At 35.1% G+C, this 15,567-nt stretch overlaps 3 protein-coding genes and 1 non-coding gene across 4 annotated transcripts; 2 read left to right on the top strand and 2 right to left on the bottom strand.

Annotated features, from left to right (window-relative positions):
• The first annotated feature begins 2,623 nt into the window (after positions 1 to 2,623).
• LOC17885959 (cytochrome P450 81D11) lies at positions 2,624 to 4,545 on the top strand. Its single transcript, XM_006290339.2, has 3 exons — positions 2,624 to 3,124; positions 3,391 to 3,774; positions 3,847 to 4,545. The coding sequence occupies exons 1-3, from the start codon at positions 2,633 to 2,635 to the stop codon at positions 4,465 to 4,467; spliced, it is 1,497 nt and encodes a 498-aa protein (XP_006290401.1). The 5' UTR covers positions 2,624 to 2,632; the 3' UTR covers positions 4,468 to 4,545.
• A 70-nt stretch (positions 4,546 to 4,615) lies between these two features.
• Positions 4,616 to 8,529, bottom strand: LOC17884729 (FACT complex subunit SSRP1). Its single transcript, XM_006290661.2, has 16 exons — positions 8,402 to 8,529; positions 7,870 to 8,058; positions 7,686 to 7,791; positions 7,444 to 7,580; positions 7,243 to 7,326; positions 7,070 to 7,164; positions 6,838 to 6,946; positions 6,632 to 6,718; positions 6,445 to 6,537; positions 6,157 to 6,354; positions 5,926 to 6,071; positions 5,684 to 5,831; positions 5,500 to 5,604; positions 5,230 to 5,415; positions 4,988 to 5,066; positions 4,616 to 4,888 (listed from the first exon to the last, which is right to left on the bottom strand). Exons 1-16 carry the CDS (start codon positions 8,453 to 8,455, stop codon positions 4,761 to 4,763), a joined length of 1,944 nt encoding a protein of 647 aa, XP_006290723.1. The 5' UTR covers positions 8,456 to 8,529; the 3' UTR covers positions 4,616 to 4,760.
• Positions 8,530 to 9,139: 610 nt separating this feature from the next.
• LOC17885074 lies at positions 9,140 to 11,429 on the bottom strand. The gene has a single exon (XM_006290614.2). The coding sequence runs from the start codon at positions 11,385 to 11,387 to the stop codon at positions 9,312 to 9,314; it is 2,076 nt and encodes a 691-aa protein (XP_006290676.1). The 5' UTR covers positions 11,388 to 11,429; the 3' UTR covers positions 9,140 to 9,311.
• A 2,671-nt stretch (positions 11,430 to 14,100) lies between these two features.
• LOC111830774 lies at positions 14,101 to 14,191 on the top strand. The gene has a single exon (XR_002834116.1). It is a non-coding gene; the product is annotated as a small nucleolar RNA R20 (small nucleolar RNA).
• Positions 14,192 to 15,567: the final 1,376 nt, after the last annotated feature.

Genomic DNA, 15,567 nt, shown 5'->3' with positions numbered 1-15,567 from the left:
TATCAGAGCAGTCGATCCTAGTGGATCAAAACTAAAGCATCCGCACTAGAAATTTCTTTTGTGGCCTCAAATCCAAAAGAGATCATGGTGATTCTCATTGGAGAAGATGATGGGGATGAAGACGAACCAGACAATGAAGATGACGTGAAGCAAAAGTAAAGTTTGGGTGTGATCATGTGATTTGGTTTTTCTAAAGTTAATGGGGTTTGATTTTTAATAGTCACGTTTCAATTTTTCTATTGTACATCGGATTATTTTTTGTGCACTAATGGTGTTAGGGTACAATAACTAGTCGGGAAGTTCTCTTTAAAGTTTTTCCCGAGATTTCTAGGTTTATTGTTCTGGAACTATTTTTTAGTTAAGAATTTTTCACATGTTTTTGTTTAGATTGTTACTTTTCTTATTGTGGGAAAGTATGGTAATAGTTTTACCATTACGAGGGAGTTTGGTTATCGTTTAATCACTAGAGGAGTTTATTGGAACGCTCATGTTTTCGGTTATTATTATTACTCCGATTTATGGACTATCAGAGATTAGGACAATTATTTGTGGAGTTGCAGAAATTGAACCCATGGGATGTTGTTATTCCCTTTTACCAAGACCAAAGACGAGCTGAAGTTCCACCCCTCTTTTGAAGATTGAAGTTTTTATCCTAAAGAGTTGTTGACATGATTTTTCTACCCTTGACAAGTTGTCCATGACATACGTGTTACGTTTTATGATTGCAAAGTTTGTGTTGTGTGTACCATGTTGTCGTGTATGCGGGGGAGTATTGGAGATATCTTGGGAAGCAAGATGTGTATCATGCGGACCAAGCATTATGTACCGTCAAAGTCCGTTATTGAATTGAACCCGTGAAGCCCAAGTCGAAAAATATTCTAGAAGTGTGATAAGGATTAAGAAATTTAAAATATTTACTTAATCATGTTTATCTATTTCCTATTCTAATTAGGTTAAACATAAGTTAGCCTATATATATTGTATCAATTCTCTAGAGATCAAGAACACACAATAATATAGAGTTTTCCCCCAAATCCTTCTCTCTAGTTTCTACATGATATCTTTCGAGTTTCTATGTAATTTATAGATTAATTTGATATATAAAACTATTTCTATTATTTAGTCTTTTGCATGATTGATTGAACGTTTGAAAAATAAGAACTTTCTTAAGTGTGTTCAGATCCGCAACTAAGCATTTGCACCCAGAACTTTCTTTTTTGCAATTTTTATTTGGCTATTTAGGACTTATTTTTACATATTTTAGTGCCTTTTTACAAAATAAATCTATTTGATCACTACAAATTTAGGTTTTTCTATAGTTTTGTACAGGATCGATGATATAACTAAATCAGACATGCCTTTATATATATACAATTTTCCTCGTTCTTGACTCATTTGAGTCTTTTAGTTAAACTCGTTGACAAAAAAAGAAAACTTAAAACATCTTAAATTTTGAAACAAAGAATAAATAGTTGTAGTAAAAGTGATATTTCTCAGTTTTATCTTTTCTAAGTCTTTTCATATTTTTTAACCGTTATTTATTATCGATAAAAGTTTTATTGTTTTGGATCAGTAATTGAAGCTCCAATGTATCAAAAGAGTAATAAAAAGCTGATATTATGAATTTTATGTACTGTATCCATTTTATAAAATTACTTTTGAAACCTTTGTAACTATTTTGATATTATTATTGGGAAAATTCCATAAAAATTCTCCATCTAATTTTAATTTGGAAGTTTAATACCCAATGTTATTTGATTGCAAACAAAATGCATGGTTTATTAATACATCAAGTATATAAAAAAATTTGAAGCGGAAAAACCGCTTAACAAACGATAATCGGACTGACGGAATCACTAAATCGGGGTTAATGGAATTACACTAAACTTAGGGTTAATCGATCCCAATTCGATTTGGGGTAATAGCAAAAGACAATGCAGTCTTTGGATAACCGCAAATTATCTGTGTGTCTAGGGATTAGTGATTTCGTCAACATCGGTTTAGTGATTCCGTCAATCCGATTAAACGGTTTATTCGATTCGAAAATTTTTATATACTTAATGTATTAATAGACAAAAATTTAATAAATCATGTATTTTATTTCCAATCAAATAACATTGGATATTAAACTTCGAGGGAAATTTTAAAGGAATTTTCCCTATATTATTATTTACAGTTAATTATGTTTTTTGACTCTTTTTATCACTAATTGGAAACGGTGTATATATACAGAAATCTCACAATTCATATAAAGACAAATCCACACATAGAAACCAACACCATCACATCTCTAACATTAGAACACCATTAGCTTCATGGGTCCATGTAGGACCTTGATAGAAACCAAACATGATAGATCTCAATGACATACGCACTTACGTTAAGCTACATCACCGATGGCTTCAACTGCACGCACGTGTCCACATGTTTATGTTATCTCATGAAAGCTTTATTCACAGTTTCATGTTAAGAGTATGCAGTGACGACATCACTTAAACGTTTATCTTCTTCGTTCAAAACCATAATTATTATTATCCTATGTACGTGTTACACGAACCAAGTGTCACACTATATAACCAAAGCTTTTATAACTCACATGTTCCATATTACATTATAACAACAACTCAAGATAATGGAAACTATATACCTAATCATCTCTATCTTCTTCTTCTTCTTCCTCTCTCTCAAGTTCTTGTTCGGACGTAAACTAAACCTACCGCCGAGTCCAACACGACCGTACCCTATCATCGGACATCTCCACCTCTTAAAGCTACCACTTCACCGTAGGTTCTTATCTCTGTCTGAATCTTTAAACAACGCCAAGATCTTCTCTCTACGCCTCGGGACACGTCTAGTTTACGTTGTGTCTTCTCATGCCGTAGCCGAGGAATGTTTCACCAAGAACGACGTTGTTTTAGCTAACAGGCCTGAGTTTATCGTCCAGAAACATATCGGATACAACTCAACCACTATGGTTGGTGCGGCTTATGGTGATAGCTGGAGGAATCTAAGACGTATTGGTACCATTGAGATCTTCTCGTCTCTTAGGCTTAATAGCTTCATATCTATCCGTAAAGATGAGATCCGACGGCTCATATTATCTCTATCCAAAAACTCTAAACAAGTACGTACGATTTATTAATACTTAGTCTCGATTCTTACTCCATTTTTGGAAACGTATCTGCCAAATATAACATATTTAATCACAGTCTCATTGTTAGATACTGTAGTATAAAAAAATTTAATTCTCAACATGTTTTAAAGGTTTAATAAAGTAAAACTATAGTCTAGATAGTATAGTATTATTTCATAAAATATTTTGTAACAAATGTTTTTGTTATTAAGAACTTTTTAAATTTAACCATTTGGTATAATAATTGTAATTTTCAGGAGTTTGTGAAAGTGGAGATGAGACCATTGTTTATGAGTTTAACTATCAACAACATCATTAGGATGGTGGCCGGAAAGAGATACTACGGCGACGGAACAGAGAACGACGACGAGGCGAAGCACGTGAGACAGTTGATCGCGGAGGTGGTGGTTAGTGGCGGAGCAGGGAACGCAGCTGACTATTTTCCGGTACTTCGTTGGTTAACAAACTATGAGAAACGGGTTAAGAAGTTAGCGGGTCGGGTTGATGATTTTTTGCAAAGTCTTGTGGATGAGAAACGTGTGGAGAAAGTAAAGGGTAACACGATGATCGATCATTTGCTTTCTTTACAAGAAACTCAGCCTGCGTATTATACTGATGTGATCATCAAAGGAATTATACTTGTAAGTAAAAGACAGGTCAAGATAGTAACATTTGTTTAAGGTTTTGTTGAACTGATTTTAATTTTGGATTAGGTTATGATACTTGCCGGGACTGATACATCAGCTGGAACGTTAGAATGGGCGATATCGAATTTGTTGAACCATCCAGAAGTTTTACAAAAGGCAAAAGCCGAAATCGACGAACAAATCGGTTTGGACAGGTTAATAGAGGAACAAGACATTGTGAAACTTCCTTATCTTCAGAACATTGTGTCAGAGACTTTACGACTATACCCGGTGGCTCCAATGCTTCTTCCCCACTTAGCATCAGAAGATTGCGCGCTTGCGGGCTATGATGTCCCTCGTGGTACAATCATATTGGTGAATGCATGGGCCATTCATCGAGATCCTAAGTTGTGGGAAGAGCCGGAAAAGTTTAAGCCGGAGAGGTTTGAGAAACAAGGGGAGGAGAAAAAGTTGATGGCGTTTGGGATCGGACGACGATCTTGTCCTGGATCAGGGCTAGCTCAACGGCTCGTGACCTTGGCTCTTGGATCGTTGATCCAATGTTTTGAATGGGAGAGAGTTGGAAAAGAATATGTAGACATGAGAGAAAGTGAAAAGGGAACTACAATGCGTAGAGCTAAGCCCTTGCAAGCTATGTGTAGAGCCCGTCCCATTGTCCATAAGATTTTAGATGATTCTTATCCATAAGTTTCAACATACAGAACCTCGTTGTGTTTTCATGTAAACTTTGTTGCTTCCTAGTTTGCGATCTTCTTGATTTTGTCATTAGCGGATATTTGATTCGTCAAGATCCAATCACCCTAGATAAAGGTCTTGTGTGCGAAGGAACAAACGATCATTGTAATCAGAAGTATTCTAGTTAACTCAAAGCAGCTAATGATAAGTACCCCGAAGTATCCTTGTCGTAATTCGCTACATTTGAGGAGATGCCGCATAAAATCTAAGATACTAACTACTAGAGAATCTTGGGGTATCCAAGTTTAGTGACTGTCAGACTCGTTTCCTGAGTCCACGTTCATCGGTGGAGGGTTCTTGTAATCACTTATCTCATCCTTGTATCGCTGCTTGTCGACTTGCGCTTTGGCTTCATACGGCTCTTTTTCCTCGGCTATAGTTACATCAAACATACATATGGATTTGATCACATTCACATGCTAAGATATAACCAAGAAGTGTATTTTCTTTGACGAAGTTTTGAGGTTTTTACCTGACATTTGACGCCACTTATCTCCAAGAACCTTCCCTACCTCTCCAAATGCTATTCCTGGGTGTTCCTTCTTTATGTTCTGTTCAATTCACAAATTGAAAATGATATAATCAGCAATGCTACGTTTGGGGGTCAATTTAATAGAATCTGTAAATTGTAGCTCTCGTGTATGCAAGAAGACTGAGGATACTCCATTCTGCAACTTAGTGTAGATCATAGAGCTAAAGATGAGAAGCACTCACGTCTCTTTCCATTTGAGAGAAGAACATGAAACCAGACATTGCTCTTTTTGGTGCGTTGGGATCTTTCTTCTTTTTTTGCTTCTTCTTCTTACTACTGCCTTCTTCTGTGGCTAACACTTTCTTCTTAGGAGGCAATCCTTTAGAAGATGATGGAGCTTCTCTCTTGGGTTCCTTCTTGATAGATTTCTGAAATAAGTCAATGACAGTAAGATATGTGAAACAGAATCTGATCCGAAGAGAGTTCAAATGAAGTATGTGACAATAGTTTACCTCTTTCTCTCCTCCACCGCCTTCACTAGCATCAGAGTCGTCCTCGCCAGAATCATCAGTTGGTGAACCACCGTCATCATCCTCACCCATAACAAAGTCTTCGTCCTTCATAAGTTAAAAGCATCGATTGTCAAAAACATGGTTATAAAACATCAAGTAATTCTGTCGGACTTAAAGTACTTGCCTCCTCATCACTCTCATCAGCAGCTTGGTTCCTGATACGCTCAAGATGAGGGTCAACAGCATCATCATCATCATTATCCCCAAGAACAGCAGCAACACCGTCTGCACTTCCCGCACCTCCAAGGTTCATAATCTTCAAACCTTTGGAGCTGCAGCAAGAAAAGATAACGTTTAACCACCATAAAAAAATTAAATGCACTCTCAGTAACTTCAGACGGTGATACTGAAATAATCTGTGCTAACCTTATGAAGGAATAGAGATTGTGATACTCATTCCTTTGAATGTTTCGGAACAGATGTTCATGATCAGTTTTCAGTTTTATGAGAAGATCGAAGTAATGCATGTTAGCACCACCAGCAGCATGCCTTTCAAACTCTACATAGTCAATCTAAAATAAGAAACAAACAGTTAAACAACCAAACTCTATCTTAGAGCCTACCAAAAATTTCCAATTCTTAATAACCACAAAATACCTCATCATGAAGTATAAGCGTTGGAGGTTTAGGTAAAAAGAAAAAGCCCTTCTCAAGTGGATAAAGAACACCATCTTCTGCCTTCAGAGATGATTTCACTGCAAACCCATCTTGGGCACTGCGGAACTTCCCTGGTTTAGTGATCTTTGCACCAGACAACCAACGCAACACGGTGGTGAATACTTCATGAATGAGACCCTGAAAATTCATAGGTGATTCCTTAGCTATCAGAGTATGTAGGAATTTAAAATAAGAAATAATAACATAAGTGCAGACAAGAAAAAAAACCTTATATGATCGCTCCAGCTTGTCCTTGAACTTTGTATTCATAAGATCATCACTAATTGACAGTTCACTTTCGACGACGGTGTCAGTCTCAAACTAGAAAAGGTGACAGAAAAATTTGTAAAAATTGCTCTGTAAAAGAGATGGAAGAAGTAAATTGAAATGGAAGGCAAATCTAAGTAATGTTTACCTGCATCACAATGTGGGGGTACATTGTCTGACCTTTCCGGATTGGTGGGTCTAGAGAGATAACAACAAAGGTGTGTGGTTGATTTGACTGTTCATTAAACAGATAATACGATTCATTAGTATAAGATTCGGTGATCAGAATATGACAATCCCTCTAATTTGATGACTAATCACATAAGTGACCTGAGATTGCTTAAAAAGAATTACCTTAGGAAGCAAGAACAATCGGACAACACTACTGTATTGGATTTTAAAGTCATTAGCTTGTCCTAGCAGACGTAAGAAAGAAAGGTGAAGTTCCACACTGTACCGACCCCTGTATCAGAAAAACGAATCATAAAGTCATGAGAAGATACAGCCATACAATAGAGCAACAAGTAATAACGTGATCAACTAATACTTTAAAACTCAAGAAAAGTGATCAACTCATAATCTTTACCTGGGTGTGAGGATTGCAATACTCTCGAATGTGACAACTGCCTCCTCAGCTCCAGCAACAACATCAGCCATTAACTTGATTTCGTCATTAAAAACCTGAGAAAAAAGCTCTTCTCAACCACATGAAAATATGTGACAAGAATGCTGTGTAATTGAAAAGGTTCGGCAACTTACTTGAGCAGGCGGACGGTTTTCATCACCAACAAACTGGGTGTTGGAGTTAGGAATATGAAAACCTATCTCCATCAACGAGTCTTTCTGCAAATGCACATAAGATATAATCAGGACATAAGCAACCGTATATGTACCCTTACATACATATCAGCCAAGAGATTACGCTTCTAGAGAAACCAGGTTGCAGTTAGAAATGAGTACCTCATTAGCACCAGCGGTATCATCAACATGGAACTCCAATATGACATCATTTTTTCCTTGAAGCTGAGTCTGCGAAACATCAGCTAAGGATACTTCAAAAGCTTGCTTCGAACCAACCGAAAAGGTTAATGTATTCCCTGCACAAAGACAACAGCAAGAAAAGTTCACACTTTAGAACAACCTATAGACTACCAAAGCTTAAGTTAACTTAAAACAAACCATAAGAAAATCAAAGAACTAACCATTCAAATCAACCTCTCCCCAATTTCGACCACTAATAGACAACTGTTTCTCTTGTGGTGTTTTACCATAACTACTCTGGAAAAAGCTGGTCAGACTTGCAACATCCTATTAACAACCAAAAGCATGAGAATAACCACATATACAAATCGAATAACTCAGAAACAGAGGCAAGAAGATCAAAACCTGATCTCGAAACCCAATGAACTTATAGTCTAACCCATCTTTGGTTTTGACTCCCAATTGATTATTATTCTTTGGAACTTTCATCCAACTAACACCAACAACATCAGATTTATCAACTTCCACAGCTTTCCCACCACCTTGCTTCTTCCATTGAATACCTCCAGAGTTTATCTTAAGAAGTCCAGGGTTCTAAACAAAAACAAAAATCCCCAAAAATTGAAAAAACTAAATTAGCACATCGCATTCTAGATAAACAAACCCTAATACAACAGCCGCAGCAACAATGCACATTCTTAATAAAAACTAGGGATTTCAAAAACAATTTTGTAAAGAAGAAAATCAAAATTGAATTTTTTTTCCAGAACAAATCACGTAATTGGTTTCCTTATGAAGCAAAGAGGCTACAGAGATAAGAAATTAGGGTTTTTGAGAGGAAGAGGGGAAAAAAGGCGGAAGCTTTATCGGAAGTGAAAGATCTTTTAACGAAGCGGCGTCGTAAGAGAGATTGAGATAGAGAGAGAGAAGAAGGTACCGTTCCGCCGCGGCCGCTGAGAGAGATGTTATTGAAGGAGTGGCCGTCCGTCATGGTCTCCGATGAAGAGGAGACGAGCGAGAGCGAGAGAGAGAGAAGAGAGTGTGTGTTTTTTTTTTTACAGAATGATTTGATGTATGAAGGAAAAAAAAACACAAGTATATAAAGGACTCTGTGGCGGTGGTGTTGGACTGCGTTTTGTTAAAAATATATATAAATTTTCGAATTTGAAAATTAAATCAAGGGGTTAATTAGAAAAAACGGTAAATTAATTTTGGTAAGAAAAATGAAAGTCTATTCTTGATTTGTTTTTTTTTTTTTTGGTTATATTGAATTTTTTCGTTTTGGATTTACGAATTTTGAAAAAAAAATCTGAAAGTTTGTATTAGAAAATCGATTAAAAAGTTTTGTAATTTTTGGATTAACAGTAATTAAAATTTGAGTTTCCGAATTTTTTAAACCAAAAAACGAAACGATGAAACCGTTATAAAACCGATTTAAAATCCAAACCCAAACCGATTTTAAACCCTTATAAAATTTGGTCAGAGTGAGACTTGAGTTGTTGTTAATTGTTATGTGTTCTAATTCTGAATTTAAACAAATTAACTAAATTATATTTATTAATTAATACGGGATTTTGGTACCATAATAATATTTTATATTACTTTATTAATAAATTTTGATTAATTTTATTTTGGTTCTTATTTTCACCCCTTAAGATTCATTTGTTAGAATATAAATAGACAACCTAAAAAAGGATCGGAACATTTTCTCTAATGTTCAACATTACCAAAGGGGAAACAAGCTTCATAATAGTAGTACATGTTGTATTAACCTCAAAAACCAAACTATTAAGTCTTTTAATCCAATGCAATGGCTGATAAATTAACTCTGCGTTTGCCTGAATTCTTCAGAACTGTTTTCTTTTGTTCCTCAAGAGTCTATCTCTTTTCGAGTAAACGTAACCCAAAGCCATTAACCCGAATCCCGACACCGAAACAGTACCCCATGGGAACGGTGGATCTTGAAAACAGTTGAGACTCGCTTCCACCTTTTGTGACGCGAGGTAGACCACTGAATGCACTGAGTACAAGTCGTGCGAAGCTGATCTCAGGTAAAACAAAGCCATCTCGAAGTCGTTGTGCGATAGAGCAGAAACCGTTTTATCAAGTTTGTACTTCATTAGATTCCACCTTTGCATAAACTCAGAGTGGCGGTTCTGTTTCCGAAGGTTCGCATCTCCTCCATAAGCGACAGCGGAATCAATCACGTCAATTGCGCTTGTGATAGTTGTGTTTAACGATGTCAAAAGCACGTTTCTTTTAGCAGCGTCTTTCTGAACAAACGATAGAGACGATAAATCAGAGAAAGGTCCAAACGGTGTTTGCCCAATGCTCCATGTGTAATCAACTAGAGTCGTGTTATGTCTCGGACTCCAAGTCAAATGAGTAGAAGATACACCCCACATGCTCTGAAGTATGGAACCGACCAGAGGCCGTTCTAAGTCTCTTGTATGAACAAACACATGATGACCATTGCAGGTATAATCACTCACGGTTTGAGTTCCTCTAGTTCTAACAGCAATAACCATGTCTCTAAACGCAACAGACTGGTGATACCGATCAAGCAACAAAGGCGTATTGATATCTAAATCAAACACATAAACAGGCAAAACCCTAGCAAACCCATCTCCTTCGTCTTCAACAATCCCCGCAACTCTCCTCAACTCCTCAGCTGAATCAGTCAACGCCCGATGCATATGCTTAGAATCCAAATACTCACTCACAATCAAAGTATAGTTATCAAACAGAAACCTAGAAGTATACGAATTCATCCCACGAGATACCGCAAAAGAACAAATCGGACACTCTCTATAACTCACACTATAACTCTTGAAACTCAACTTCTGCTCTCCTAACAACAACCCACCACTCTCAGCTTCATCCATAAACGTTCTCTTCACAGACTCCAAATCTAACCCAACCATATCCTTAACCTCAGACCCATATATATGAATAAACTGAACTACCAACGTATCCTCAAAGTACACAGGGATTCTCAAAGAAGGAACAATCAATACCTGATAAGCATTATACACCAGTGAAGCTAAATCCACAAGCAAAGCTTTCTCTGATTTAGGACGACCATGAAGAGCAGCAAGAGGATGAAACTCACCTCTTGGTATAACACCATCACCAGATAACGCAGGACCATAATCAACAGGACCAGCAGAGAGATCAATCCATAGATAACGTTCTTTACCAGTCCAAACACTACCTAAACATTTAGTAAACCCAGCTGATGAATCACCATGAGAGTAGCTATAAGCATAAGGTTTAACCTGAGAGCCTAAAGAGATCAAGTAAATGTAAACTCCTCCATCTCCATGCTTCTCTTTCTCATACTCTTGCTTTATAATCTCATCGATTTGGTTGTACGGGATCGAGAGGAGATTAGATCGGAGCGACGAGGTCGTTGTTGAAATTAGGGATTTCAAAGTCGAATCGAGCCGCGACGAGAGGGATTGGGAAGATAAGGAAGCGTCGAGGTGGAGGGAATGAGATACAGCGAGTTTGTGATCGGTTGATGAATCGGGAAGAGGAGAGATGACATGGAAATTGTCGTCAGTGACGGCGGCGGAGATGAATTCGGAGAAAATTGAAGCGGCGGAGGAAGGGAAGGAGTCGCCGATGAAACGGACGTTGAGAGGGACTGAGATTGAGAGAGAGAGGAGTGATTTGGAGAGAGATGAGAAGTGGAGTGAAGATGAAGATGAAGAGAGGGAGCGTTTGAGAGAAGAGGAGAGAGATCCGAATGAGTCGTTTGATGCTTTTGGGTCGAGACGGAATTGGTTTGTTAAGAAAGTGTCTAGTCCTGGGATTGGAGGAGAAGATGAAGTGGTGGGGGTGGTGGTGGTGAGGAGGAGGAGGAGGAAGATGAAGGCGGATCCGCCATTGATGGTGGTGGTGATGCGGTGGTGCGTCATGCGAAAGTGGTAGCTCAAAGGAAGACGACGAAACCAAATTGTGTGGGTAGAGTTCGGTATAGTGGCGACATTAAACCAAATTAAATCTGATTATCCCTACTATAGTAAAAGAGAAGTACAAAAGTTTCTTGATTCGGGTTTTTTAAAAAAATTAACCCGAAATTTTTCAATTGGATCTTACTAAAAATTTAAAGATATTAAATACCAGTTTCCATATATATTATTTCGAAATCTACCAAATTAAACCATCAATATCGGTTGTACACCAAAAAAAAAAAAAAAAACCATCAATATCGGTATGGTTTTGGAAAGTACATTAATCTTAATTTGTTTAAGGAAAAATACATTAATGTATGATTCTGTATATTGGTTTAACAAATTAACCTAAAAATCAGAAATATAAATTAAATATAAAATATTTATCAAATTATCCATAATATTTATAAACAAAATGTTCCTTAAATATTTTATATTAATATTTAGATGTATAGTTTTCTCCTATATTAACTATGATCTTCACACCAATTACGGGATAATTCATTTTCAACCATCTTTAATATATTTATTTGGCAATAATTTCGAATTTCTGGCTTGATTATAAAGCTAATCTTTTTTTTAACGCTAACCTAACTTTAAGAAAATATTATCTATATAAATAAGTTTCTGCTACCAGAAAATTGTAACATAAACACAGATTTTATATTTTAACACGATAAGAAATAAGAAATCATTGGCTCTTTATTTGTTTATTCTAGAGATTTGCAATTTTACAAAACTGCATGAAAGGTCCAAGTTAAAATCATGTATTTATGATTATGCGATGTACTGCGGGTCAATCCCTAAACTTTAAAAATGATTCATAGTATAATATTTATACATGTATATATGTCACATATTGTTCTAAAATTAACAATCCAACTAAAATCATACAATTTAAATAATTTTGAACATATTCGAAACCAACACAAAAAATACAATCTAAAAATGATAGAATTTAATTAATAATCAAATAAAGTAAAGCAAACACAAATAAATTATCCCGCAACGTACAAAAGATTAAAAACCCGGTAATCTTCCCCCGCGCTGTAGCGCGGGTCCGAATCTAGTTATTGGTAAATACAAGAAACATTTTTTGACAAAATTAATAACGTAGAAGATTATAATATTTTAATAATTTTATAAGGGTTCATGAGATGCAAAATACCCATTTTATAATGATATTAATTTATAGGCAAATTTTATGAATAACACCAATTTTCAACTATTCCAAATTTAGCACAAATCTATATATGGTAAAGTAAATATTAATACAATTTAAACAAGCTAAGTTATATATATATATATATTTTTTAAAAGGGGAATTCTCTTACGAGAATATTGTTTATTATGTCATTTTCATAACTCAAAATTATGTTTTTGTCACTTTACCCAAAACATTCTCCAAAATGCTAGTTTGCCTATTTGTCGCAGTGTAACAAATGACAAAATTGTCCTCGCAGAAAAAACAAAAAAAAACGATGGACCAGATCGGCTCCGCCAAATTGGTTCGAATTTAGTCTACAAAAATTGGTTGGGCGGATCTTGTCCATCTACAGACAAAATGTATGGTCTATTGTATAAATCTAGCTAGATCGTGGATAACATCTTCCATTAGACAGTAAAATAATGAAAATCAACTCAAACTATTAGTTGGCGGTGTTTTTATACCCAAACTACGATACACGGTAAATAGCAATCTAAACTCACAAACAAATTCAAATTCTCAACCTAAACTATATGAAATCAGCCATAATCAACATATACCGAAACGGTGTTGGTTAACCACTTAATGACGATGAGTCAGCGGACACCGTGGCAGTGACGGGATATCAGAGTAGCATCAAAGGAAATTTCTCTTAAAAATGTTGAAATCATGATATTTATAATTAAGAGGTTGTCTCTCATTTTTCACTCTTTGTAGATTTCAATTCCAATCACAGAAGATGTTCCACTAGCGAATCCAGTCAGGTTTGAATTGTAGGTGAGTAATTAATCTGAAGTCGTGTTCGCCTTGGTTCGACTCGTCTCGCCTAATCTACCATCTTCTCGAAATCAACAAGAGATATTATAGACCTCACATCGCTTTGCCATAAACGGTAGCAAGTGTTTTTCTCAAGGTATTTCGTTTATGCGGTATTCTTTTATATTAAACGCTAGCAACTGTTTTTTCTCAAGGTATTCTTTTACCAAAATGAGATATCAAATTAAGCATGAAACAAATGAAGAATAAACTGAAAATAAAGTGAAAGCCAAAGTAAGGCTTAGGTTTTAAGTCAGATGTCCAACTTACTTAATATTATTATATATTGTAACAATGTGATATGATCGATATATATGATTTAAAGGATAGTAATAAAAATATCCGATATTCGAAAGATGTATCCGTGATTATATGGAAGGTATGCGACAGTAACAACGAGTATTGACACAAGTATCGACTTCTTGACCCCTTGACTTGCAATATTCCATGCAATCATTGAGATCATGACAAATAAGTGGTTTTTTAAGAGGGCATTGACAACCAAGGACAATACACTGAGGGCCACCATATGGTGCTGGACATTTGAGTCTAAAGCAATCAGCATTTTTCTTGCAAGGCATATATGATCTTGCTAGAATTGGTATACCTGTAAAAAAAAGAAATCATATAATTCATATAATGAGTTTAATTAATGATGATGATTAATATATAATTGAAAATTAAAACTTGCTGTAAACTCACATGTTGAAAAAAGTATAATCGCAATGAATATCAGAGCTGATTTCTCCATTTTCTTTGGTGTTTATAGTGTATATCTTTTTCTTTCTTTTTTTGTAATGATTTTTAGTATTGTTTTTGCACACCTACTATCATGAGTGCACATACTAACGAGGTATATATACTTTGCACTTTAAACAAGTTTGGTAAGATGTTTAAGTAGAAAACATTTCATGTGTTAATTAAGTCAAGTTTTTCTTGATATTTTAGATGATTTGGTGATTTTTATGTATTTTTGGATTTTGAGAGAATGAGAGATTTGAGTTATTTTTTGAAGATTTTTTACTTGCAAAGGTTTTATATAATAAAATAAAAGATGATTAATGATTATGTGAGATTTATGGGGGGAGTATTCAAAGTAGAATTTTAAGGGGGGTGTATTCAAAGTTAAATTTCAAGTGATTTGTAAAAAGTTTACAAATCCACTGTTATTCAAACATGAATTTTAAAAAGTCTCATGAAATCCACTGTTATTCAACTAATGATTTCAAAATCCACCTTAAAATCCACTGTTATTGAAAACAATTTGTGGATTTGGCTTTTAATGATTTTGAAGGATTTTAGAGGATTTGGGAGGATTTCCTTAGTTAAAAATACAGAAATCCAAATCCCATGGTTTTTGGTGAGATTTGAAAGGATTTTACAAAATCATATGAACTTCCATAAAATCATCAAAATCATTTAAAAACCCAATAAAACTCAAATCTCTTAAAATTCCATTTTGAATACACCCCTCTAAGAGATTTGAGTTTTATTGAGTTTTTAAATGATTTTGATGATTTTAGGGAAGTTCATATGATTTTTGTAAAATCTTTTCAAATCTCTCATAAAACCATGAGATTTGGATTTCTGTATTTTTTTTTTGTTCAAATTGGATTTCTGTATTTTTAACTAAGAAAATCCTCTTAAATCCTCTCGATAACAGTGAATTTTAAGTTGGATTTTGAAATCTTTAGTTCAATAACAGTGGATTATATGAGACTTTTTAAAATTCATGTTTGAATAACACTTGATTTATAAGTTTTAGACAAATATTTTATAAGTTTTAAGTTAACTTTAGGTGATTTTCTAATTTTGTAGAAGGAAAAAAAAAGAGAAAAATATTGGGTTTTATTCAATGAGTGAAATGCAGCCCTTAATTTGGGCAATAATCTTGTAGCCAAGTTTTTCAGACCACGAATCTTTCAACTTATGCAATTGTAAATGAGTCATGTAATCTATCAGACATTTAATCTCAATCTAAATTTATTATGCTTAGATCATTATATTTAGGGAAAAGAATCAAAGTACAAACAATATTAATTTCATTTGACATTATAATTTTAGTTTTTTTTTTTGTATATGGGCTTGTGGCCATGTTGGGTCGTTTGGCCTTGCAATCGG

This window comes from Capsella rubella, unplaced genomic scaffold, assembly GCF_000375325.1.
Source record: "Capsella rubella cultivar Monte Gargano unplaced genomic scaffold, Caprub1_0 scaffold_5, whole genome shotgun sequence".
Classification (NCBI taxonomy): Eukaryota; Viridiplantae; Streptophyta; class Magnoliopsida; order Brassicales; family Brassicaceae; genus Capsella; species Capsella rubella.
Note: the sequence above shows the minus strand (reverse complement) of the source record. Positions and strands in the feature narration are given on the sequence as shown.